Here is a 27,260-nt window from a genome sequence, read left to right as displayed (position 1 = left end):
TCTGTCTGCTAAAACCAGCCAGAGAGACAGCCTCCTCCCTCCCTGGGCTGTTTCTCTGATGGACACTGAGTCCCAGATGATCCATTCCAGGCATATCTGCATTAATTCAACCATCTCTTTGTAAAAACAACGTATTTATAAGAATATTTGATCCCTTTTATTTCTCTCAAAATGACAAATTCCTTGTTTGTGTCACAAACTTGGCAAATAAAGCTGATTCTGATTCTGATTTATGAACTGGTACCAAATAAACTGAAGTGAATGGAATGAAGGGGGTTCTGACCCACATGTTGCAGCTGGGACAGGGCTGTGTGTAAATGGATCTGCAGAACCAGCTGCTGGTCCACATATGTTGGACAGGGTGTTCATGCTGTAGGAGGACTGGATCTTCTGAACACAGACCAGAACCTGAAGGATTGGGACCAAAGTTTGAACAGGTTCTTCTGGTCCTTTAAAACAATTCAGGTTCACCTGAACAGTTCTTTACCGTATTAAACCCAGACTGGACCTTTCTGCTATGGAAGCAAACTGTTTTTTATCTGACACATAGAAAACATGTAGAAAATATTATTAAATGTGATTTAATGTTAAAAGTTCTGGTCTTTATGTTTAATTTAGGATTACATAAATAAATAATTAAACAAAAACCTTTAAACTTTTTCAAATCAAAAGAGTTTTCACAGGATGAAGAACCATCAGGTTTTCTTGTCCAGGTTTGGGCATTTTTGCTTTTGGCTGAACATAATAAATGTCTTTAATTTTGGTTTGTAGATAAAACTCTTTAGGGTGCTAAATGTTATACTACCAACAATATCATGATAAAATGCAAAAGATTCATTTTACAGGGAAATAATTCCATATTTGGCTCAGATTGTTTGCATTCTTGATTTTTCCTCTTTGAGAGAAGTTAAATTTCAGCTCTGTGAAACGACCTTGACAAAGAGATGCAGCTGCCTGAAAACAAAGATAAAACTTCTGCAAACAGCAGAAGCCTGTCTCTGCTGAAAGCTCTGATGAAGATTGTAACTCTACCCTGCATGTGTCAAACTCAAGGTCCGCGGGCCAAAACCGGACCCCAGAAGTTTAGTGATTCTCTAGAAGTAGAGCCTTTTAATATGGTGATTGTGTGCTTGAATGTTATTTTGTCAATCAATAAGCAGTTTTATCTACATTCTACCACAATCTGCCTTTTGAAAATGTTTTGAATCTTGATCTTTATGTAAAAAAAAAAGAAAAATTGGCTAAAGTCTGCAGACACAAAATGAACCTGGATTGAAGCTCTAACTAAATTTATTTAATCTGAGATCTTCTCCAAATGCAACAGTATATGTCAGTCTACATGAGATACTAACAACTTCATCTACTGGTATAATATAAAGATCTGATTGAATATGTGAAACAAATAATGATGAAAGTTTTTCAACAGGTGATGCTCATCCAGGAGGAAGACAGTGTTCCTAGGAAATGCAGCTCATTCATTAACAATCATTTTTTCTCCTATAGGTGGACGTTTTGCTGATTAATCATAGGCTGGATCTATGAAACATTATGAGCACAGAACAAATGACCAAGGTTCTGACTGACTTATGAACCTCACTGACCTGACAATGATAACATGACACCCAACAGATAACACCTTTAAGGTGGACCCACTAAGACCACCTTATTGATTCTTGGTGAATAAAAAGAATTGAAGCGTTCAAAACAGATCTTGTGGAAACAAAAGGGGTTATGAGGAAACAATGTGCATTTTAAGAATAATAGAAGTCAAATTATGTTCAAATTTATGCAAATAAAATGACTCTGACAGAGAAATAAGTAAGTAGTGTGTGAATGTGTGTGAATGGGAATGACTGATTTCATTGTAATGCATCTTTGAGGGACCTTAAAAGCGCTAATAAAGGTCTGATGTTCTGATGATCTTTGCCAAACTTATATCTTGATAAAGTTTCCAGAATCTTTTCCAGAAAATCATATAAAGATAGCAAAGGTTCTACTTGTATTGAAAATACTGATAACCATAAGAAAGTTCATAGATCCGTCTTCAATTTTTCATAATTATTTTACAAACAGGTTATTTAAACTTTCATGTGACCAAATGTCTGTATTTGACTTTCTGTTTTTGTGAAATAAATGTCTGTTTCATGTTATGTAAAAATTAGAGTCCTCAACATACCATAATAATATTAGGTCAGTTCTCTATGGTAAAACAAAAAGATTTTAACAGATGTTTAGACTTTTTCCAGTCAGGTTCAAAATGATTGAACTAGACTCAAACTTAACATAAGATGAAATGAACCTTAACAGAATTACTGGACTGGACTGAAATAGAGAAAACTTGAGTTAATTGAAACAAACTTTAGTTACTTGAACTAAATACAAAGCTGACTGAAACTGTATGTTGTATCTATAAAACTGGGTAAGATAAACTAAGATTATAAGATATAATATGCCCTTCATTTTTTGTGTTCATCAATGAGTGAGTTTGTATTTTTTATTTTAAATGTAATAAGGACAGCGGCTACAGTGACACATGGGGAAGACCCACGTGTCAAGGGGGGAATATGTTACATCTGGTAAAACATTAATGCTACACTATAAATGTTTCTGACTATGCAAAGGATTTTTGCAGATCATGCATAATTTGTTGCAAACACGGGGGAAGAAATATTGCCTAGTTGTAATAGATGAACCTAGTGACACATTTCTTCCCCACATATGGTATCCCACAGATTATAAGGTCAGATAATGGAACTCATTTTATAAATAATCTAATATAAATAAGTTCTAAATTATTAGGGGTTCAGTTAAAGATTAAGGAAAACAATAACTCAGGAGGCAGAGAAAAAGAAAAGAGGAGAAAGAGCAGCTACAGAATCAGCTCCTTAAATTGCAGCTGCAAGAGGCCAAAGAGAAAATTAAATAAGAGAAAAATGATATAACTGAAAATGTAATGTTAGCTGCAGCTCAACCTGTTGTTAAAACAGAGAATCTGCAGAGTTTACGAGGCGGCAGCTCCTGTGGACACATTTCTGTCCCATAAACAGGAAACGAGGAGTTTCTGCTGGCAAATTCACCTGAGGAGTAAAAGGAGGCATCATGTGACTCCATCAGCTGATGTTAAAACATCTTCCTGCTGCCCCCTACTGGCGCAAAGCTGGTATTACAAGTGACAGACTTCCTTCAGTTGGTCTTAATTAGAAACTGACTTAATGCAGATGTATCAGATACAGGATTAAACAAAATGGCTTTAAAATCAGATTACTGATAGAAAACATACAGATTTTACTCAGTTCATGCAAACCTTAATGTGTCAGAGTCAGTCAAACAGAGTCAGAATGAAACAAGCTTCATTTTCATCTTAATCATTAAATTAATCTCCAGATAATCCTAAAATAGAAGAGAAGTAATAAACTGTAACCAACTGAGAGTAACTCTCGGTCTTAAAGGAAGATTTCAGGAACCATGAGAGGAAGCAGAACAAGGATTGTTGCTATTTGTTGCTATGGAAACACCCCGATAACGGACCTGATAAAGACTCGGTTCTGCAGCTCTAGAAACAAGGTTTTAACTTTAATATGAAAGGACAAATCTTTTGACTTTCTTTCCACCTGAAGATTCTCATCATCATTCCTCATGTTCGTTTCTAAATTTGTGATAATATTTGTTCTGCTACCTGAACACGGAAACCTTCGGTTCCTGTCCAGAACGTTGCTCTGAACTGTACGAATACATTAATTTTTAAGCTACGGAGCATCTTTGATCTGAAAACCATTAAAACAGCACCTAAACTGTCCATAGATACCCAGGTTAAAACAGATGTAATCAGGAGACGTCAAAATGACGTCATTGAAGCCTTTAGGTCAAAGGACGTTGAGACACTGAATCATTTGGTTCAGGCTACATTTTAAATTCAGATGGCAGTCTGGTGGCATTTTTTGGTGTCAGGGAAGCAAACCAACACAAGAAGAAGACCAGCTGGTGTTTGAGATTAAAAGAAACATGAAATGTTACGATCTAGAGGTGTTTTTGGTTTTGAATTTCTTTTCTGTGTATTTTGACATTTCTTTGCTGGTTATTATGTTCTTAAGGTTCTGCTTCATTTCCTCTACTTTTAGGTATTTTCCTTATTAATTTATACTTTTGTGTTTGCTTCCTTCTAGTATTCTTCGTACCTTTAGAGTTATTTCCTGTTATTTCTCTGCTAGATCTTTGCTCTGGATGTTCTTTTATTTCTGTTTCTGCTCTGGTTAATCAGACCCTTTTAACGCAAGAACAATCCATTAAAAATGGGATTTTAATGGATCGTTGGATCTACACAATAACGTTTTAATTGAAATCTCTGTTCTCACAGCAACAGTAGACATGAAGATGGTGTAATTGCCACGTCACGCCACTAGTAGGCGCTATGTTGTTTGAAACCCAACAACATGCTCAAACACTCGCTGCTTAGAAGACGTTGAGAAAATGAGCATTTTGTTGGAGAACGTTATTAGATTCAGAGTCAACACCACAAGTAAGATCTGAGCTGCGACTTCCCCATTTTTCCCGTCTCCACGACAACGGAGACCGGGTCGTTTTCAAGTGGTGCGATTTTCATGGAAAACGTGCGCCTCTGTCGTATAAATGAACAGTTGAAACGCAACTAAACGTTGTCGTGTAAACGGGGCCTTAGTCTTCCTCCTTCAGCAGCTCTTCTTCTCTCTGCCACAGCTGCTCTTCATCTGATTCTGATGAACTCTTCTGATTGGCTCACCATCTCTCCTACTCTGCCTCAGCGTATTTAAGCTCCTCTCTTCTCTCAGTCCGGTTCTGGTTTCTTCTGTCTGCCTTGTCTGGTGTCCATGCCTGTTTTCACCACAGTGTTCTGCCTGTCCATGCCTCATGTGTTCATCTCCTCCTACCATGCTGTGAGTTTTCTCCTTTTTCTAACTTTGCTTTTAATTTTTATAATTAAACTCATCCTAAGTTCCTGCCTGCGTTTGGGTCTTACTTAAAGAACCACACATTATGACAACAACACGTTCTTTAAACAACTTCTTATTTTGTGATAACATGTTAATAGAAAAACATCAATTCTTCACATTACAGATTTTATTTCCTGTTCAGTTACAGAGTTCAGGTAATTATTAAAACGGCTTTATTTCAATTGTTTATTTTTTTTCTTCACAAAAACCAGAAATCTTGCTCGGTTTAGGAATTTCCCTGAAACAGATCCAGGTGAAATTTGTTTATGAATACATCAACTCCTGCATGCAGGAACAGGTGGAGCAGTTGGGCAACAACTGAACCTGTTCTAACCTGCAGGCTTTCTGGAAAATGATTCAGTTTTACTGAAGCTGAGAGATGAAAACTGAAAGAGAGAAGAACATCCCACAAGATGTTGATCCCAGAGAGATTATAGAAAAAAGGCCACTAGCGGCACAAAAATACAAAAAATGAACAAACCATCAATAAAAACCCATTTAATGGATCATAAAATCATATTTAACCTTGAGCCTAAATCTATTTGACGTTTTAAATCTTCTGTCTTCAAACCAGAGACGACCATTCCAACTGAAAATGTTCTTCAGGACAATAATCTTTTCTTTTGAACATTTCTCCTGAACTGGTCTAAGATTTATTCCCGTTTTGTTGCCCTCAGCATCAGGAAACCCAAACTGAGGCTGTTTCTGACAAACTAAAGACAGGTGGTTGTTTAGCAGGAGGCTAACTTTGAGTTACAAAAGTTCAAAACCAACACCAACAGCTAACAGGAAGGAGGTCAGACCAATCATCAGTCCAGTAGGTCCAAGTTTGGTTCCTCTTTTTACAGCTTGTGACCCTGTGGAGGAGAACCAGATGTGAGTATGAGGTGTCAGGTTGGTGGCGACTGAAGAACACAACAGAATCCATTTTATCTTCAAACTGCTGTGATAAATGATCTATACTGGACTCTGGTCACCGCTCTGGAAACAAACTGGACCTGGGGTCTAGAACCCAGACACAAAGTTCTGCTTTGGTTGAACAGGGAGTCATTTTCCTTTAAAAATGACCCAAACACGTCCTGCACACCCAAAGGTCACCAGACTTCGTCAGATCCACAAAGCACAAGCAGATAGGACAATAAACTCCCATGATCCCCTGCATAACCCCACAAGACTAAAGATCTGCTCCAGAGGACACAGTGGTTAGAGATCCTTCTGACCATCTGGTACCGTGTCAGGAAACCCCAGGCACAACCAAGCTCTGGAGCCTCCTTCTTGATCTTGACAACTTCCACCATCACTGATGTCCTTCAGTTGTAGCTACAAAATCCACCTTCTATCCACATCTTCAACAGAGACCCTGAACGTGGCCCATTTAGGTTCCAGGTCCAAGACCTCTGTCAGCATGTGGAGCAACTCTCCTGGAGATGCGATTCCCCAGTGATCAGGGGCTTCAGCGAGATGTTCCCTGTTCACCTTCACCACATGTTGGGTTTACCAGGTCTCTCCACAGCTAACCTAGCAACTCATCATCAGATGGTAACTAAACTGATCTATGACCTCTGGCCTCATACCAGGTACACCCACAGGCTGTTTTATAATCTAACCTGGTGTTATGGAAAACCCACGCTAACAAAATACAGCTCAGATCAGGATCTAAGGGGGGTCTCCTTCCCTCTAGAGACCCAAGAAGGTCAGGAAAGCTGGACTGCTGCTTGGTGTCGAAGCACAACCAACATTAGAACTTTGTGAACTCAAAGCTTCAGAATTAGTTTCTGCCTAAAGGGAACCGTTCAAGTACCTTGTAAACAGGATGAAGTAGGAGATGGATAAAAACATCATGGTTTCATGTCCAAGAAGAGGGCTAGTTCCAGGCTGAAGAAGAAGCTTAGCTGAAAGACAAATCTCGACCCCTAACCTTATCTTAGGCCATGAAATATAGATCATGACCCTGGAGACAAGCAGGAGAATCATCTTAAGAGTGGCTGGGCTCTGCCTTCCAAACAGGGAGGCGAGAAGAGTCCTTTTTGGGGAGCGTGGAGAAGATGAACTGTTCCTTAATAATGTAAGGGTCACCTGAGGTAGTTTACATCTGATAATGATGCCTCCTGGGTGCACACTGGGAGGAGATCCTAGGGTACACCCAGAACTCACTGGAGGATCTCTATCCCCTCTGGTTGGAGAAGCTTCAGTGGAACCTAAAGAATGAGTTAGGACCGGGTGGAGAAGTAATTAGCTATTTTCTCCCCATCATCAATAAATGAAAGACATGAAATGGATGAATAAATTCTGGTGAGCTGTATTCTTGAGATCCCCACTGCAACCCCTGAAGATCTACAGAAGACACAAACATCTGAGATGTTTCAGGCTCACTTCAGCAACCAGGACACTGCTGAAAACTGTGATCCAGACAAACACACTGAGAAACTTACGTGGAGCAACATCCAGGTTGATGATGCTGATGGGACCCAAATTAAATCTCCTTGCTGCCTCAGCATGGACAACTCTGCACTCATAACTCCCTCTGTCATCACTCCTCACGTTCTTCAGAGTCAAAGACACGTCTCCGTCCTTCATCTTTCTGTCCCGCAGCTCCACCCGGTTCTTATACCTTGGATGCTGGTTAAGTTGATCAATCTGCGCATCTCGATATAGAAAAACACTCTGAGGCTCCAGATCATTCCTGGTCCACTCTACAACTATAACAGGTCTGCTGTCTGGAGCCCGACATGGCAGAATGATGTTCTGTCCAGGTTCTGCATTGATGTTTTTCTGATCTGCAGTGGAGGGAACAACACAGAGGTCAAAGAGGTCAAAGTGGAGCTCTGCACTTCCACATCCGTACCTGAAAAATGAGAAAGTGAAGACAGGACACTGGTCTCTGTATTGGACCAAAGGAATCACAGATCCAATCCTGAGATCCATCATCTAAATGATCTGTTTAAGCTCCGCTTTGCTCTGCAGCAGCAATGGACAGTGAAAGCAGTGTGACCTTTCTGCATGGAGTTTGCAGGTTCTCCTCATGCATGCATGGGTTCTCCTCAGGTCCTCCAAATTCCTCCCACAATTCAAAACATGGCTGTTTGGTTAACTGGTCTCTAAATTGCCCTTAGGTGTGTGTGTTTGTGTGTGTTCATGGTTGTCTGTCCCATGTTGTCCTGTGTCGGACTGGAGACCTGTCCAGGATGGACCCTGCTTCCTGCCCAATGAATGCTGGAGACGGAGACCAGACCGCCGCCCACCCATGACCCTGCAAGGACAAACTGGTACAGACGATGGATGGATTTTAAAAGAAATGGACAGTTTATTTCTCTGGGGTCTTTCTACTCTCAAAGCTGCGTAAACCTCTCGATTAGAGCCGGTACCAAAGAAAGCCTCCCCCATCTGGCCTCAGTCGGGTCACCCTGATGTCACTGAGTCAAAGAGGACACTGGTTCTGACACGCCTTGGACCACAGGTGTGATCAGAGGACCCTCTTTGGTTGTTGATAATACCAGGCTCATGTGGGGGTAAATGATGCCTTCAAGTACCTGCTGTAGCATGTTCTGTCTCATCTGGTCGGTGCTGGAGGCAAGCTGTAAATTATATGTTTCAACTTGTTCAACCTTCAGCGCCAAGCAGCCCTCTTTGCTGGATGAGAAGCTGCTCAGAACGGCTGTAGAGCATCTTTCTTTAAATTCAGACCATCTACGACAGACACAGAGTGACCGTCTGGTTTCCCCGATAAAGATGGCCGTAGCTTCACGGATGATCAAGATGAAGATTCTTAGTTTTACTTAGTTTACGTTAGATTTCTGACCTCCTGTCTCCTTTTGCGCGGGTCATTTTGTAGAAGACAGAAACAACTTTGGGTTCTGGAGGTACTATGTTGGTTTTCATGTTTTTTTTTGTTCTTTTAAATAAAAGTGACTCAACATTAAACCACCCATTAAAAAGCTTATGGTAAAGGAATTGATCTGAATAACTTTTTCACCAGCAACCTAAAGCCACGAGGCCCACCTGAAGATCCGTCAGAACCTCGTTTGGGTTTGTTTCCTCATTGGTTCTGGGCTCGGTTGTGACATTTTTACATTCTCATTTTAAATTACTGCAATGAAATTTGGAATCTGTTGTTGATTGTTTTTCTGACTTTATTAAAGGCTTGGTTATTAAAACAATCTAAAGTTTGATTTCAGCGCTCATACAAATGATAATTCACATTAATTTACAAAAGTGGTTTGGATTCATGTTTAAAATATAAAATGCATTCACTAAAGTATTCATTTCTAAAAAGAAATGATGACTCTGAGGTAAAGTTAACCATAAAAGGGTCTCAGATGGCTGCTGTTTAGTAATAATTAGTTGTCAAAATGAAAATGCCTCCAATCTTCAGCTAGAACTTAATGAAGGGATTATTTACATGATGAACCCTTCATAGATAACAGCCACGGATAAAAACTGAGCTAAAAAGTTCATGTTACCTTCCTGCGGATCAGTAAGTTTACTAAACGTATAAATATGTCTTCATACCAGCAAACATCTCAGCAGAAAAACAGGCAGAACTTTTATTTTAATAAAACATGAAAAGAAGAAAAAGCTTTAAATGAGTTTTCATTCAGATTGTCCTTCCTCCATACTTTCAGCTGTTTCTGACCTGAACTGCATGAGTTAATGAGGTTGAACAGACCTAATGTTGTTTTGGGTCAGAGTAGAATCCATTTGGACTCTGACAGAACCCAGAGTAACATCAGCACTAATAAGTGGGACGGTTCTAACTCTCCTAAAACTTTACTGCTAAAAACATCAACATTTCTGAGAAAATCCACCTTCTTCACTTTAATCCGAGCCATGACAGAAAATATTAGTTCACAGGGTCAATTTCAGTCGGGGCTTACCAGGATTTGTCGACCCAGAAAAACATTCTGACACCAGAACCCAAAGAAGCAGCAGCGTTGAAGCAGCCATGTTGGAGAGAAGCAGGACCCAAACTCCTCCTCATGAGGTCTTGTCTCAACTAGCTGCAGATAAACCGGTTCTGCTGAAGCTGCCTGGAGGTCCACATTTAAATAAAGTTCTGGTGTACCATTTATACGGAGGCTGGACTCATTCAGTTCTACTTAAATCTAAATGAAGTGTAACTGGTCAAAACAGAACTATATTTTAAAGGATTTATTGGGTCAGGTCTGACGTTAAAACATCAGGAAAAACAATTCCCGCCTGGACTGGTCCAACCAGAACAGGGTTAATTATTTATTAACGGACTCTTTTATCTACAAACCAAAATTAAAGACATTTATTATGTTCAGCCAAAAGCAAAAATGCCCAAACCTGGACAGGAAAAACTGATGGTTCTTCATCCTGTGAAAACTCTTTTTATTTGAAAAAGTTTAAAGGTTTGTTGTGGAATTTTCTTATTAAAGTGGAGAGAAGTTGATTCACAACAAGAGAAAATCCAGACTTTGTCTTTATAAGTTTTATTCAAAGTCATTCAGCGTTTGAAGACCCTGACACTGAGGTTAGTCAGTGAAACAGAGTCCTGATCAACATTTACACACAGTATTTATACCAGAACATGACAGTTTTATCTCAACTTTAAAGAGTTTGTGTTTTATGACTCCAGACCCTTCTTGGGTTCAGAGGTGACAAAGTTATCTAGGAACCCATCTGTCCTTCCCAACACATCATCCTAACTGTGGGTTTTAACCATTAAACTTCTGATAATGGTTTTTACAGCTTCCTCCTCTAACACAGATGTTCTGAGGAGTGAGGTAAACCTAAAGGTCATACATTTGGAACATTTAATAAAATCATTTCCATCACACTTCCCCCTTGTGATTACAAGATAATTATACAAAACAATTCTAGCAAACCATCACCCAGGAAAATAATCAAAAGAAAAGGAAAAAAGAAAAGGAAAGAACAAAACCGAAATAACAAGGACAGCAACACTGTAAAAGAATAAACCACCAAAACTCCATGTATACCACTAAAATGCTGAACATCAGTAGTAACTCTCCAAACAATTTAGAGACATCACATCATTATAGCATCTTAAGCAACATAAAATCCATCGCTATTCATACCATCTGTCATCTCAAGGAAATAAGGTCTACTTTCCTCCTGAGCAATACAAATATCTGGATCTTTAATCGGATTTCTATTACCCCAAATTCTATAAAGAGTTCCTGTAGAAGCACACATTAAATTAGTCTCACTAGAAAATCTACTAACATTTCTGCTTTGCCTTACAATATAATTCATCACCCAAGGAAAAATGACCTCCACCAACCGGTTATCTGGAAAGAAAGTAATTAGAGTATAAGTAGTATCAATAGGAACTGGTACTAAAAATGGTTGATCATTAATAACACGTGAAATCAAACAACAAACATAGCAACTATCATTTCTTATCTTCCTCACAGTTTGATGCATCAGTTGCCACCAAACATTATCAGTATGATCATAGTAGTCAGAAAAGTGATGAATCTCTCTTCAAATCCGCTGATGAATATTATTAGTCAGATTAACCACACATTGTCTTTGCTGTACCTTTTCCAAATGAACACGAGTTATAAAAATACTTGAAATACCAATCATTAGCATCAGAACAGACCATCTTCCATATAGCTGCATCGTAACCTTGAAGTGGAATGTCCTTTCTTCTGGTACTGAAAGCAAACAGTTTTTTCTCAAAGAAAACAAATGATAAACAACTTAAAAAAAAAAAACCTGCTGTCTCTCCTGAGTGGCTTCAAGCTGCCCTGTTACCAGTCTGGTACAGGTGGGCGGTCGTAGGAAGCTCCTCTAGAAATATGTTTAGAAACAGGAACTCTAACCTGCTGGAAGTTAGGCTTCCATAGTCCAACTAAACAACGGTGGAAATGAACACATTTCAAATTTGTAATAATACCATAATGATAAATATCAAGCAATAAACATGAAAGTTAGATAAAAGCATCCGAGATTTCCTCCTCAGAGTCAGTCTCGCTGTCAAAGTGGTAGAAATAATTTGGCTGATCCTTGCTGTCCAGGGAAAGGAGCCTAGTAGCCACAAAATATTAAGAAATTAAGGAGAATAAGCATCATGGCGCATGTTTGACTGTCTCTCTATTGCAGACGTCACCAGTCCATCATCCAGAGAAAGGTTATGTGCAAATGTGTAGTGGTCTTCCCTGTATGTTTCCTATGTGTCTCTCACTGTGGTGTTTGTGCAGTGAAGCAAATGACCTTATGATTTCTAACTTTCAGGCAATTCGATGGCCTTAAGTAGATTCTGAAATAACGTTGCACTGCCCAAGGGATTATTGTGCCCTTGTAAGAACAATGTTCTTCAACCACCTCTTCAATCACTCGCCAGTGATCAGCTTACAGTTCTTTGTCTTGTGGTGGTCCGCTGTCCTCACACCTTTCAGGCCGTGGATGATCCAGTTGGAAGATGACTTGTCCTGGAAACCAGATGAAGCTGGAGGAGCTGGAGCTTTCCTGCAGCTTTCCTGCAGCTTTCCTGGGTGTCTAGTAGGATCTGATATGGGCCATTCCAGCACCTGGACTTCCTGTGTTTTCTCCTAGATTCTCTGACCAGAATCCAGTCACCAGGAATAAAGGACTGGAGGGTGGAAGTGGCTGTTTCTGGTAATGCAGCCTTCACCGTCTGTGAAACTTGAGAAAACACAGTGGACAGGTTTTGACAGTAAAACAACATCCTATCTTCACACAAAGATGTGGAAGAAAATGATCTTGGCAATATCCCCATGTCCAAAATAGTAGACCTGCCACACAGCACTTCATAAGGACTGAGATTTACCTGTGTCCTTTGTCTCAATCTCATATAAGTGAGAACAATAGGTAGAGTCTTCACAACACTTGGCTAATTTTCAATTCAAAGTCCCATTCTCAAACCTAAGTGCTTAACTACATGAACTTCATCATGTGACATGATGTTTGAGGAAGGTCTGATTACAGGTCAATATTTCATAGTTTCAGAAAACCCAAAAATAATTTCAAAAATGGTCTAATCTGTGGAGATATAAAATTTCACAAAAGAATCAACACCATAATTTCAGAGAGGTTTTCATAATGTGGTCTTAGGGAGCTATGCACCATTTATATAAACAAAGTACAACGTCTCTCTCGCATTGTCACTAAGTCCTCACTGGAGGTCTGAGCTACCCTTTTTCCCATGAGTGCTAAAACTTTTGGAACCCCATGTTACTTTATTCTGACATTCCCCTCTTCTGGCGCAGGGTCCAACCCATGCGACAATCCAGCAAAAAGTTTGTACAAAAATGTTTTAATAACCAAGATCACATTACATAGAACCAAAGAAATGAATTCTGATATAACTATGTGTCTCTATGAATTTAACGAAAGCAACATAAAGAAAATCCAGATGTTTTTAACTGCAATTCAGTTCCATTAACAACAAAACACAAACTTTAATTATTCAGTTCATTAATGTCTCACTTAGAAATTAGTCACATATCATCCTGATTTGTCTTGTACAAAGATGAGTATTAGATTAATGGACATCTAATGTAATTCAGATGCATAAACTCTACAAATTTAATCTAATAAATTATTCCCACCAAGTATGAAATCATAACTCAGATTCTTTATCAAAAATATATTCCTTACTTTTTGCATATCTTGAACTGTCAGCTAGTTTAATGGTACCAGGGAAACTTTCAATCTAATAAATCATCAATGATTCTTTATGCAAAACTAATTCTTCAAACTAATTTAAACTATTTCATTAACCTTTTAATAGTAAAACACATAAATCTAAAAGTCATGCTACATCCTTAATTATTATACAAAAAAACATGTTATTAAGGCAACAATCACTACAAGCATTTTGATTCTATTGTCTCTTAAACAGTGTTAAAACTCAGGAAGGGAGGTGCTGAGCGTTACCATGACAACAAAGGTATGAACCAACCTGGTAGGTGGGCGGAGTCAGGCAGAACAAACCTCTGATTGACAGCCTATGGGCGGGACCACAGTTTCTTCATCCCAACCCATCTTAATGAACCTTAAACTACAAAACTGTTAACATGCACCTACCTCAGAAACAAGCTGCTTCTTAACTCTCCTGAAAACTCAAAGTTTTAATCAATCTGGGATTTAGAAACATTATTCTAAACATGAATTATTGTTTCATGCAACATATAAACAAACATTCATTCCATCAAAACAAAGACAAAACATCAAAACAAAGACAAAACATCAGAGACAAACAAATGAACAAATTTGAAGCTTCAAGAACTCAAATAAATTTTTAACAATCTCTTTTCAGAATATGTTTTCTCAACCATATCTTTTAATGCTGTAATTGATCAATGTTGTTATGATAATCTTCAGGATCCTTTTTTTTAAGATGAGTGCACATAATCCTAAAAGATCTCAAAGTATTTAGAAGCACAGCAACAGTTTTCTCTTAAATGAATCCAAATTTACTGATGCTGAAACCTTTTGCTAATTCTTTGTACTGTAACTCTGTAATAATAATAACTACAATCCTGAGAGTTATTGTTATAATTCTCTTTTTGTTTCTCAATTTGATCACAGCTGCATTCAAGAATTTCTCTGCTCAGATTAAATGTAAATAAGTATTTTAAGTCGGCGTTGACATTTTTATGCAGTGTTAAACTTAACCAGAAATGAAGCTAAGAAATTTGACTCCAAACTGGATTTTTCCAACATAGTGTTTCAAAAGGAGAATAATAATAAAATAATTTCCATCACAATGCTGAGCTGAAATTGATCAAATCTAAAGAGTTCAGAGTCACTGTTTCTGGTTCTGTTCTTCAGACTGTCTGCAGATTCAGACTAATGACAGGAAAGCTGGTTCTGAACATGTTGGACTGATTATTACTGGTTCTGGACCTGAGGGACTGTGGGCTGGGAAATAATACTTTAATATTCTGACACTAAAAGCCAAAACCCAGAGTTAAACAGTTCATCATGTAGGAACATTTCCGAATCTTTCCACTCTCACTGCATAAAAACCCATTAGTTCATGTGATATTTCCATCTCAGACTCCATTTACAGGAAAATATCACACTGTGGTTCAAATGACAGAGGAGCTATTCATGGAGCTGCAATGATTAGAACCTACAGACTCTGTCCTTCAGGCCTTTTATTATCTAGGCTGTAAACTCAGTTTCTCACTGAATATAAAACCTTTTATATCAGCAGGAATTTTATCTGTCAAACTTTGTTACTTTCTGTTCCTGTTCTGAGTTACTGGGAGTGATGGTTTCTAACTGACTTCAACCTTCACAAACATCTCCAGCTACAGACATGACTGAACCTGAAACTATTTGACCTCAGAGTCTTAGTCAGGGGTGTCACTAGGTTTACAAAGGACAAGGAGGGCTTAGCCCCAAGGAGATGCACAGGATACAGACGAACGTAGCAGGTAAGCACAAACTTACTCAACTGCTAACAAAAACTAAGAAGTTGTTTTTCCACTTTTCTGGACAAATTTTTTATTTTGTTTTATTTATTCATTTTTTTTTACCGTGTCCTGTCCAGCAGAATATCGCTCAGAACTGTTGTCTGAGTGCCAAGAAATGGCCCAATAGATTTACTTTCACAAGCAGAGCATCACAGCTAATGCTTTAAAGCTCTGCTTGATATTTATAAAAGAAACTTTATTATAAACTTCTGTGGGAATATTTCAATTATTACGGACACGGAGACTGAAATGAAAAGGAAAAAAGAAGCTCAAAAAAAAGAGAGAGAGATGGGGGAAAAAGGGGAGAAAAGGAGGAAAGAGTGGAGGAGAGAAAGAAGGATGAAGAGAATAAAAGATTACACCCTGCTTGCTTATACACCTGCGGCTGTTTTTATTTATATAACAAAATAGTACACGGTAATTCTGAATGTAAAATGTACTTAGTGAGAGGTGCAGCTCAAAATAGAACATCTGTGTATCTGTCAACACCTGAAGCTTAACACCTGTGACTATGAGTTCCTGAAGGTGAAACATTCTGCAGAAACTCAGCATTTCCTATTTTTTATATGGAAACTCGTCCACAGGAGCTGCAGGCTCACCCTGTCTCTACAGAGAAATGACAATCAGATGAATATATCAGTTTTATTGCATTTTATTCAACAAGAAACAATGTTGGAGTCCAGAAAAATGATTAAACTAAGTGATAACATCAGAGCAGACCACAGCGCCACCTTCAGACAGACTCTGTATTTAAAGTTGTTATCAGAGAGCAGAAAATGATCAGATGTTCAAACTGGGTTTCGGCTTCCAGAACCTCAAGTCAGTCTAAAGCTGTGAAACAGGAAGAAGCTGCTTCAGCTGTCATCCTTCAGGATTAATAATCTGATTCATCAGTTAAAGCATATAGACAACCTTTATTTCCACCTTTAAGGACATTCTGCTGTTATTAATCAGGAAGGAGGCGTAAATAAACCAGATTTACATGAAATATTTTAGATGCCAGAATTTAAATCACATCCTGAGTGACGTCTCTGAGTTTCTGAGTCTCAGCTGTGTCTCTGCTCCTGTTGGCTCTGCAGATGATTTGTCCCTGAAGGACGTCTGCTGTCCTCACTGCTGAGGAAACTGCAGCTGGAGAAGCTTCTGCAGAACAAAACACAGATTATACTGGACTTCATTAACATCACTGGAAGCAGTTTCACAACAATGAGGTTCAGATTACGGAGCAACGTGTTAACAGGAGTTGTTTGGAGCTCTTCATTTACAGACCAATCAGCTGGGCTGTATTAACCCACCACAGCTTTCAGCTCTAAACCCATCAGGAAGCAGACCTGAGGTGCAGCAGGTTGGTTCTGACCTGGTTCAAATCAAACTTTCCTGGAACGTCTGCTCTGTTCTCTACATTTACTCTTCATCATTTCAGACCTCAGACACATTCAGGTCATCAACCAGCTGCAGGTTTCCATCAGAAACAGGAAACACGATGACTACAGAACCACAGGCTGCAGAGAGAATCTCCAATATTCTCTATGTAGAGAATTTAACGTCTGCTGCATCTCATTGGCTGTTTTTCACCATCTGATACTTCCTGGTTTCTGCCTGGTAGGGGTTCTGCTCCAGCTTCTCCAACACCAGCTGAAATAAACCAACAGAACCTCCAGAACTGATCTGTTTGGTATCTGGACTTTCTTCTAACATGTTCATGCAACAAGATCTAAGAACCTGAACTGTTTTAAGGACACATTTAATATTTTTGCCAGGGTTATTTCATTCAGATTTGACAGTGTTAGTAAAATCCTGAAGTTTGTTTCTCACCTTCATGGTTCCTCTGAACAAACTGAAGAACCAGTAAAACCAGTAAGAGCAGCGAAACACCAACATTGAAGCATGTGAGACACATGATGGTGTGGAGAAGAGACTGAGAATCAGGAGGAGAGGTGGATGTAGGTGGAGGAGAGGTGGATGGAGGTGGAGGACAGGTGGATGCAGGAGGAGAAGAGGTGGATGCAGGTGGAGGAGAGGTGGATGGAGGTGGAGGAGTCATGGTGGGTTTCTCTGAAATGAACCAAAGATAATTATTTAGATCTTGTCTCGTAATGAAGGTTGAAGCAGTCAGAGAAGCTGCTGACCTGAGACAGAGATCCAGCTGGATGGAGACTCTCCATGACCACTGATGTTACACTTGTAGAGACCTTCATCAGAGCTGGTCACATGGTGGAGGGTCATGTGACCTGTAGGCTCAGTCCTGATGAGGGAGCCATCTTTAATGAAAGCAGCTGGGAGGTTGGAGGAAGTCTTTGTTTGACAGCTCAGAGTGACGTCATCTCCCTCCATCACAGGGAGGACAGGACTCTGCAGGATCTCTGATCCACCTCAACACAGCATTTCATCCATTTCCACACAGCTTCATCAACACTAACTCCTGTAATGGAAAATTCTTTTAAAGTGCTCTGATATTCCCTTCACCTCTCTCCTCTGACCTCTGTGTTTTATTAGTGTTCTGTTATTTAGAGCAGATGGACTCTAAATTCAAATGCTGGAGAGTTTTATGGTTAACACTTCCTGAAGTGTATATTTCAAGGGAAGGTAGATGGGTGCCCTCATAAATAACTTTGTTAACTCTGACCCGGGGAGGGTCTAGGGGCCATATTTCTAAAACTCTTTGCAGTTGAGATAACACTGTCATGTTCTGGTATAAATACTGTGTGTAAATGTTGATCGGGGCTCTGTTTCACTGACTAACCTCAGTGTCAGGGTCTTCAAACGCTGAATGCCTTTGAATAAAACTTATAAGACAAAGTCCGGATTTTCTCTTGTTATGAGTCAACTTCTACCCACTTTGATAAGAAAATTCCACAACAATTTTGGCGTCACGAACAGGATCTAACGTGCCAGAGGAGACCGCATGATGGGACACGGACGCCTGGCCAGCCTGGAGACGTTGTCCTCAGTCCACTTCCATTTTACGGAGGGGAGTCCTCATGTCCGCCTGCGGCTTCTGGCTGATTAGATCCGAACAATTTGTCTTCAAATATATCTGGGTGAGAAGTTGCTCTGTATGATATAATGTATATTATTATTTTTATTACACATTAACCATCATCTCCTAATTAATTAATTAGGTTCCAGAGTTGCGAGAGGGAGGACATCAGCTGAGGGCCCGGTTACCCTGCAAAAGGAATTGCAGGGAGGTTCTTATTGGTAACAATAAGATAAAGCAAAACACAGGGTTTTGCGGGTGGTTTTTAGCAATTTTCTACACCTCATAAAGGAGAAAAGCCAGTGGGCAGACGTGCCGCTGAACAGGTAAAAAAAATGGTTCCGGAACCTTGAGGCATCAGGGGTGTCTCCTTCTTCATACTCTGATTTATAAAATAATGAAAGGAAAAAGTGGGGATGCTTGTGTTAAATGTGCTTTAATTTGGAAGATAAGTTTGGTTTTTCACAGCGTGGAAGTTTGAGTGTGAATAAGTTAAATAGTTTAAAAAGTTTCAAGTAAAACAGTTGATGGAAAAATAAATAAAAAAAACATAAGAAGAATATTAAAAAGCACAGAGTGCATCAATTAAGGGGTTAAAGAGTTAAAACTTTCCTGAAGGAAGTTTTGTTTGTCTTAAATATTGCGATCAGTCGGAAAAGAAGGTAAAATTGAAAAGGGACATTAGAGATGCGAAAAGAAAGTTGTTTTAGAAAGGATTATAGTTCATGTTGTGGAAGGAAGTGACAGGCAGGTGGACAACTGACTGACTGACTGATAATATGTATTTGTACAAAATCTGAACCTATACTAAACTTTTCTTTTGCCTCTCTCACACACAAATACACACATATATGGGATTTAAGTTCAACATCTGCGTTTTTGAGTCTGGACCTTAGAAACCTGCCCTTCTCCATGGCTACTCCACCAGAGACGCTTCTCCAGCAAGGCCTGAAAGAGAGAGATCTGCTTTCCTGCATGTTGAAAATCGCAGTGTGACTTTCTACAAGGAAAAAAAAAAAAAACGAAACTCAGAAGAAGTCTGGACCCACTGAGATGGACAACGATCCATGCTGTTTGCAAGAGCCAGAAGAGTGATACACTGGATTTATATTGAAAGCACATCTTATGCGGGCAGAAGAGAAACCGGAGCAAAGTTTCTTCTTTCTCCCTCCTGGAGAAGTTAAAGTGGACAAAGAATGATTGAATGTCTCACCAACAGACCGGGGAAGGGCCTGGTTGATTTTTGGACTGATAGAGAACTGTGTGCCATGACAGTCTGACTCTGGAGCGATTTAGAAACTGATGGGGGTAACGTACAAACACACATTTGCATAAATCTTTTCCTATTTTCTGCAATGAAGAACGCTTATTAACCGCTGCTCATGTGACGCTGGCTTGACGTGGACAGATATAGCGGGTTAAAATATTATTTTAGGGTTAGAAAAGTATCTTTAAAAGGGTGATAACTTAACTCATTTGATACTTTCCAGTTAATTCTTTCAGAGAAACAAGTTCTCTTTCGTCGTGGAATATTTAGGGTCAATTATTATAGTTATTAAAAGTTATGAAAATGCAGAGGAAGTTACAACATCTCCAAAACTCAGCAGTAACCAAGTGTTTCTATGTTATTCTCAGGACAGATCTCATGATGGAGCATTTTTAAAACCCAGCGCATGCGTAAAACCTGATGGGTTTCTCCTTCAGATATTATTTTCTGTTGTCAGAGTTTGTATCCCATAAATCTAATGGGTAGAGACCTCATTAAAACAGGCTTAGTTCTACTGCAGATGGTCTTCATACAGTCTCTGACACAGTATTTACAGTTTGGTGCAGTTTTTGTCCGCAAGTGTTAACTGACGCTTGTGGAAAGTACAAATTCATTGTTTTTCACAGCAGCTGCTGGGAAGAGGTTATATTAGTGTTTTTTTCTTCCCTCTTCTGATTCATGGAGCGTGTTTATTTACACTGTACCTTATATCAAGTCCTGACAAAAACTATGAAAGGTTTGGTTCTGCAGGTTCTTTTTTCTCCCTTTGGAGAAGGAAAGAGAAACATAATCAGTTCTGTGTTGCATAGAAATATTAAAACACTTGTTGTTTTATAAGATATCAGCAGCTAAAACCTTTTAAAATTTTGAGAGTAATTGGTTTTGTTAAACACATTTTCCTTGGTAAAACAAACCTTTAAAATGAGAATGAAGAATGGGGTTATTTAGAAAGAATCTGATTGGACAGTGGTACCACACAAAAATTAAACTAATCTCATGTTTCCTAAAAGACTGCATGAAAAGGCCTTCAGAACCGTGGAGTTATTTTCCACCACAGTAACAAGTTTTTTTAAGCATGCTTTTTCTTAATTTTAAAACAGATCTGGTTTTTGTTCTTGGTTTTTTTAGCATAATGTTTGTCTGAAGCTTCTTATGAACTGTGTTAGAAGCAAATATGATCTGAGGTAAATTAGGAGCTGTGAACTAATAATTTTAAATCTGATTATTGTCCAAGCAGAAATAATATATTTAGCCAATCCTTCAATCTCTGCAGAAAGTTAACACCATTGTTCAATGCAGTAGTACTCAACTTGTGGTTCCTGGACTCCTGAAGCCCGTAAGCCATAGATTTTGGGTCCATAAAATTATAATACTTAATTAAAGGTAGACCGATTAACTATTAAAATAGATCTAAGCCAATGATGAGTTCCAGTCATTTGGTGACATTGAAATGCAATAATACTCAAAATTTCTACTCTGGGGACACAGATTGGGGTTGAAGAGTTTAGTTTTGGAACCAAGGTTATGATTTTTATAACAGAATCCAGACAAGTAAAATCCTTTATTTTAGGAAAAGAAAAGAAATAAAGGCCCTCTTAACAGTAAGAGGATGGTCGGCTCAAACTCAAGTCTCCTTGTTTGATTTCTTAGGGTTTAAAGATTAAAAGAATACATATGAGTACAAAGATACACAAGGTAATTTCAGATTATTAAGAGATAAAATATTGGAACATTTATCAGCATTTGGATTATTAAAGAGGGGTTCTAGTAATAAGTTTTCCCCAACTCTCAAAATTTAAATAGCCAAATTAAAGAAAATGATGTTTGTTCTTTTTTAAACACTATGTGGGAAAAAGTCCAGTTTGGAGACAAGCTTCTTATCTTAATTTCTGATTAAGTCAAACACTGCAGTTTTGTTTAGTTTGGGTATAACATAAAAATGTCAATGCTGACTTTTCTAATTTCACCTCGGGGATCAATAAAGTATCTTTGAATTTGAATTGAATTAAATAAAAAATACTTCTTTGCATTTAACTTGAAATTCTGCAATGCAGCTGCGATCAAATTGAGCAAAACAAAAAGAGAACTATAACAATAACTCTCAGGATTGTAGTTATTATTACAGAGTTACAGTACAAAGAATTAGCAAAAGGTTTCAGCATCAGTAAATTTGGATTCATATAAGAGAAAACTGTTGCTGTGCTTCTAAATAGTTTGTGCACTCATTTTTAAAAAACAGGATCCTGAAGATTGCCATAACAAAATTGATCAATTATAGTATTAAAATATATGGCTGAGAAAACATATTCTGAAAAGAGATTGTTAAAAATTTCTTTGAATTCTTGAAGCTTCAAATTTGGCCATTTGTTTGTCTTTGATGTTTTGTTTTTATTTTCTTGGAATTAATGTTTGTTTATATGTTGCATGACAATAATTCATGTTTAGAATAATGTTTCTAAATCCCAGATTGATTAAAACTTTGAGTTTTCAGGAGAGTTAAGAAGCAGCTTGTTTCTCAGGTAGGTTCATGTTAACAGTTTTGTAGTTTAAGTTACACTAATGTGGGATGGGATGAAGAAACTGTGGGTCCGCCCATAGGCTGTCAATCAGAGGTTAGTTCTGCCTGACTCCGCCCACCTACTAGGTTGGTTCATGTCTTTGTTGTCATGGTAACGCTCAGCACCTCCCTTCCTGAGTTTTAACACTGTTTAAGAGACAATAGAATCAAAATGCTTGTAGTGATTGTTGCCTTAAAAACATGTTTTTTTTTGTATACTAATTAAGGATGTAGCATGACTTTTAGATTTATGTGTTTTATTATTAAAAGGTTAATGAAATAGTTTAAACTAGTTTGAAGAATTAGTTTTGCATGCAGAATCATTGGTGATTTATTAGATTGAAAGTTTCCCTGGTGCCATTAAACTAGCTGACAGTTCAAGATATGCAAAAGTAAGGAATATATTTTTGATAAAGAATCAGAGTCATGCCTTTATACTTGGTGGGAATTATTTATTAGATTCAATTTGTAGGGTTTATTCATCTGAATTACATTGGATGTCCATTAATCTAATACTCATCTTTGTACAAGACAAATCAGGATGATATGTGACTAATTTCTAAGTGAGACATTGATGAACTGAATAACTAAAGTTTGTGTTTAGTTGTTAATGGAACTGAATTGCAGTTAAAAACATCTGGATTTTCTTTATGTTGCTTTCGTTAAATTCATAATGACACATAGTTATATCAGAATTCATTTCTTTGGTTCTATGTAATGTGATCTTGGTTACTAGAACATTTTTGTACAAACTTTTTGCTGGATTGTCGCATGGGTTGGACCCTGCGCCAGAAGAGGGGAATGTCAGAATAAAGCAACATGGGGTTCCAAAAGTTTTAGCACTCATGGGAAAAAGGGCAGCTCATACCTCCAGTGAGGACTTAGAGACAATGCGAGAGAGACGTTGTACTTTGTTTCTATAAATGGTGCATAGCTCCCTAAGACCACATTATGAAAACCTCTCTGAAATTATGGTGTTGATTCTTTTGTGAAATTTTATATCTCCACAGATTAGACCATTTTTGAAATTATTTTTGGGTTTTCTGAAACTATGAAATATTGACCTGTAATCAGACCTTCCTCAAACATCATGTCACATTTTTAATATTCAGAATATTTAGCTGATGGTCACTGCTAGTATATCAGGTGAAGTCAGAAGATCAATTCTTTTGATTTTGTTGGATGTTTTGATGAAGTTCATGTAGTTAAGCACTTAGGTTTGAGAATGGGACTTTGAATTGAAAATTAGCCAAGTGTTGTGAAGGCTCTACCTATTGTTCTCACTTATATAAGATTGAGACAAAGGACACAGGTAAATCTCAGTCCTTTTGAAGTGCTGTGTGGCAGGTCTCCTATTTTGGACATGGGGATATTGCCAAGATAATTTTCTTCCACATCTTTGTGTGAAGATAGGATGTTGTTTTACTGTCAAAACCTGTCCACTGTGTTTTCTCAAGTTTCACAGATGGTGAAGGCTGCATTACCAGAAACAGCCACTTCCACCCTCCAGTCCGTTATTCCTGGCGACTGGATTCTGGTCAGAGAATTTAGGAGAAAACACAGGAAGTCCAGGTGCTGGAATGGCCCATATCAGATCCTACTAGACACCCAGGAAAGCTGCAGGAAAGCTCCAGCTCCTCCAGCTTCATCTGGCTTCCAGGACACAAGTCAGCTTCCAACTGGATCATCCACGGCCTGAAAGGTGTGAGGACAGCGGACCACCACAAGACAAAGAACTGTAAGCTGATCACTGGCGAGTGATTGAAGAGGTGGTTGAAGAACACTGTTCTTACAAGGGCACAATAATCCCTTGGGCAGTGCAACGTTATTTCAGAATCTACTTAAGGCCATCGCATTGCCTGAAAGTTAGAAATCATAAGGTCATTTACCTCACTGCACACACACCACAGTGAGAGATTCTTTCCTCCCACTTTGACAGCGAGACTGACTCTGAGGAGGAAATCTCGGATGCTTTTATCTAACTTTTATGTTTATTGCTTGATATTTATCATTATGGTATTATTACAAATTTGAATGTGTTCATTTCCACCGTTGTTTAGTTGGACTATGGAAGCCTAACTTCCAGCAGGTTAGAGTTCCTGTTTCTAAACATATTTCTAGAGGAGCTTCCTACGACCGCCCACCTGTACCAGACTGGTAATAGGGCAGCTTGAAGCCACTCAGGAGAGTCAGCAGGATTCTTTGTTTTTTAAGTTGTTTATCATTTGTTTTCTTTGAGAAAAAAAAACTGTTTGCTTTCAGTACCAGAAGAAAGGACATTCCACTTCAAGGTCACGATGCAGTTAAATGGAAGATAGTCTGTTCTGATGCTAATAATTGGTATTGCAAATATTTTTATAACTTGTGTTCATTTTGGAAAAGGTACAGCAAAGATAATGTGTGGTTAATCTGACTAATAATATTCATCAGCAGATTTGAAGAGAGATTCATCACTTTTCTGACTACTATGATCATACTGATAATGTTTGGTGGCAACTGATGCATCAAACCGTGAGGAAGATAAGAAATGATTGTTGTTATGTTTGTTGTTTGATTTCACATGTTATTAATGATCAACCATTTTTGGTACCAGTTCCTATTGATACTACTTATGCTCTAATTACTTTCTTTCCAGATAACCGGTTGGTGGAGGTCGTTTTTCCTTGGGTGATGGTTTTGTAGAATTTTCTTTTAGTTATGTGATTATCTTGTAATCAGAAGAAAGGAGTGTAATGGAAAATTATTTTAAAGTGCTCTGATATTCCCTTCACCTCTCTCCTCTGACCTCTGTGTTTTATTAGTGTTCTGTTATTTAGAGCAGATGAACTCTAAATTCAAATGCTGGAGAGTTTTATGGTTAACACTTCCTGAAGTGTATATTTCAAGGGAAGGTAGATGGGTGCCCTCATAAATAACTTTGTTAACTCTGACCCGGGGAGGGTCTAGGGGCCATATTTCTAAAACTCTTTGAAGTTGAGATAAAACTGTCATGTTCTGGTATAAATACTGTGTGTAAATGTTGATCAGGACTCTGTTTCACTGACTAACCTCAGTGTCAGGGTCTTCAAACGCTGAATGACTTTGAATAAGACTTATAAGACAAAGTCCGGATTTTCTCTTGTTATGAGTCAACTTCTACCCACTTTGATAAGAAAATTCCACAACACTCCACAGTCTGATCTTACCAGAGACAGTGAGCTGGATGCTGCTGCTGGCTGCTCCCTCTCTGGACTCACACCAGTACACTCCAGTATCAAACAGGAACATTCAGGCTGATGCTGCAGGAGGAACCAGCTGGTTCTCCCCATCCATCTCCACACTGAGTTCTGGTTCCTCTGGTTGTGTTTCTCCTCACAGTCCATCCAGTAGAGATGTTGTCCTCCTCACAGCTCAGAGACACAGAGTCTCTCATGAAGAACTGGGATCTGCTGAGACTCACAGTCAGACCAGCTGGGAGGACTGGAATAAAAAACTGCTGCTTGGTTTTATTCTCATCAAAGCTCCAAAGTCCTGCAGTAAAACCTGAACCTGAAACACATCCTGCTTGTTTCTCATAGCTGCTTCTAACAGTAATATTCTAACATCACATAGATGAACATCTGGTTACTGAAAGCCTTAAACTACAGCTGAAAATACGATGGAGGACATCAGAGTTTATTAAACTGGAACCATGATCAGTGGAAAACAAAGTAAATAAATGAAGTGGATAAAGTTTCATCTCAGTAAATAATCTGATTCCTTCATCCTGATGTTTTCAACTCCTTGTTGGAACGAAGCTTTTTACTCTCATGATCTAACTAAGAAAATCAAGATGGCTGAATATCTCTGCTTGGGAAGAATATTAACAAGATTAATATTCAATAATTTTACTCTTACTGTTTGTAAAATGAGCTTTCTAGGATCTGAGATTTCTTAAAGTGTCTCTTATTAACATGTTAAATGATCTCATTGATTCTGTCAGATAATCCAGAACATTTTGAGTAAAACAGGAAGTTATCAAACTTTGGTTTGCTGAGCAGCACAACTCCGAGGTCAAAACTGCAGAGAAGAAAAATGATCCATTCTTGACAGAAATACAGTTTCAGAGCTCAGCTCAACAACATAAACTAACATATATAACTTATTAAAAACCAAATCAGAGAATCTGAGCATACAGAGCAGAAGACTAACAGATGTTTGCTTCATCGTGTCTCAGAGATCGGACTGGTTTCTGCCAGAACCAGAGTGAAACCCGCCCTCTTCCTCTGAGACTGTGAAGCTGGGTTCCTCTGCCTTTAGTGGTGAAGGTGTGAAAAGTTGTTTCCATGATGTGAAGAAATAACTTTTAACACATACTAAACACACTGCAGAGCAGATGGGTAAAAGGTCAAATGTCAAAGTTCATCTACCAATGAGAAGCTGAAGGTTACTCCTTATATGTAAGATATGCATTAAAACATAACCAGATATAATAAACTAAAATAACAGTCTGATGTTTAGCTGTTAAACACACCTTCATTCTTCAGCTTAGTGTCCTTCCTTCATGTCTTCTTTTGGTGGCCACCAGAGGGCGCTGTTTGCCCAGCAGCAGCTCAGATGATGCATGAAACTGCTGAGTCAGTCACTTTGGATAGCATTAATTGACCTATAGATTAAAGTAAAAATCCTTGGTATGAAATCAAGGTTCTTCACATTATAACTTTGACTAGGACATGTCATTTAAATCCCATATTAAATAGGTTTCTAGGATTTCCTTCTTTCATCTCCAGAACATTGCCAAAATTAGAAATATCCTGTCCAGGAGTGACGCTGAAAAACTAGTCCATGCATTTGTTACTGGAGCAGCTCCAATAATTAGAAACATGGTAGCTATGACCTTATGAATTAATCAGAGAGAAACCTGTTATCAATATGTTACAGAATGATGAGAGAAACCAAAAAGCACCATGATGACACTGATTAGTGATTCATAAACGGGAGAGTCACATCACAGCCTGACTAGACTCCTCTCTAAGCAGAAACAGTTTCTACTGTTTATACCAAAAACATGCTGCTGACCACAGATAAAAGG

The 27,260-nt window shown here is 38.4% G+C and overlaps 1 protein-coding gene and 1 pseudogene across 1 annotated transcript; both read right to left on the bottom strand.

Moving 5' to 3' along the window:
* Window positions 1-5,024: 5,024 nt before the first annotated feature.
* Window positions 5,025-9,961, bottom strand: LOC124880622 (myelin-oligodendrocyte glycoprotein-like). The gene is made up of 3 exons (XM_047385898.1): window positions 9,842-9,961; window positions 7,400-7,744; window positions 5,025-5,824 (listed from the first exon to the last, which is right to left on the bottom strand). Exons 1-3 carry the CDS (start codon window positions 9,909-9,911, stop codon window positions 5,721-5,723), a joined length of 519 nt encoding a protein of 172 aa, XP_047241854.1. The 5' UTR covers window positions 9,912-9,961; the 3' UTR covers window positions 5,025-5,720.
* A 6,388-nt stretch (window positions 9,962-16,349) lies between these two features.
* LOC124880600 lies at window positions 16,350-26,798 on the bottom strand (annotated as a pseudogene).
* Window positions 26,799-27,260: the final 462 nt, after the last annotated feature.

The sequence above is a fragment of the Girardinichthys multiradiatus genome, chromosome 14 (assembly GCF_021462225.1).
Source record: "Girardinichthys multiradiatus isolate DD_20200921_A chromosome 14, DD_fGirMul_XY1, whole genome shotgun sequence".
NCBI lineage: Eukaryota > Metazoa > Chordata > Actinopteri > Cyprinodontiformes > Goodeidae > Girardinichthys > Girardinichthys multiradiatus.
This window is presented reverse-complemented; position numbering and strand designations above follow the sequence as displayed.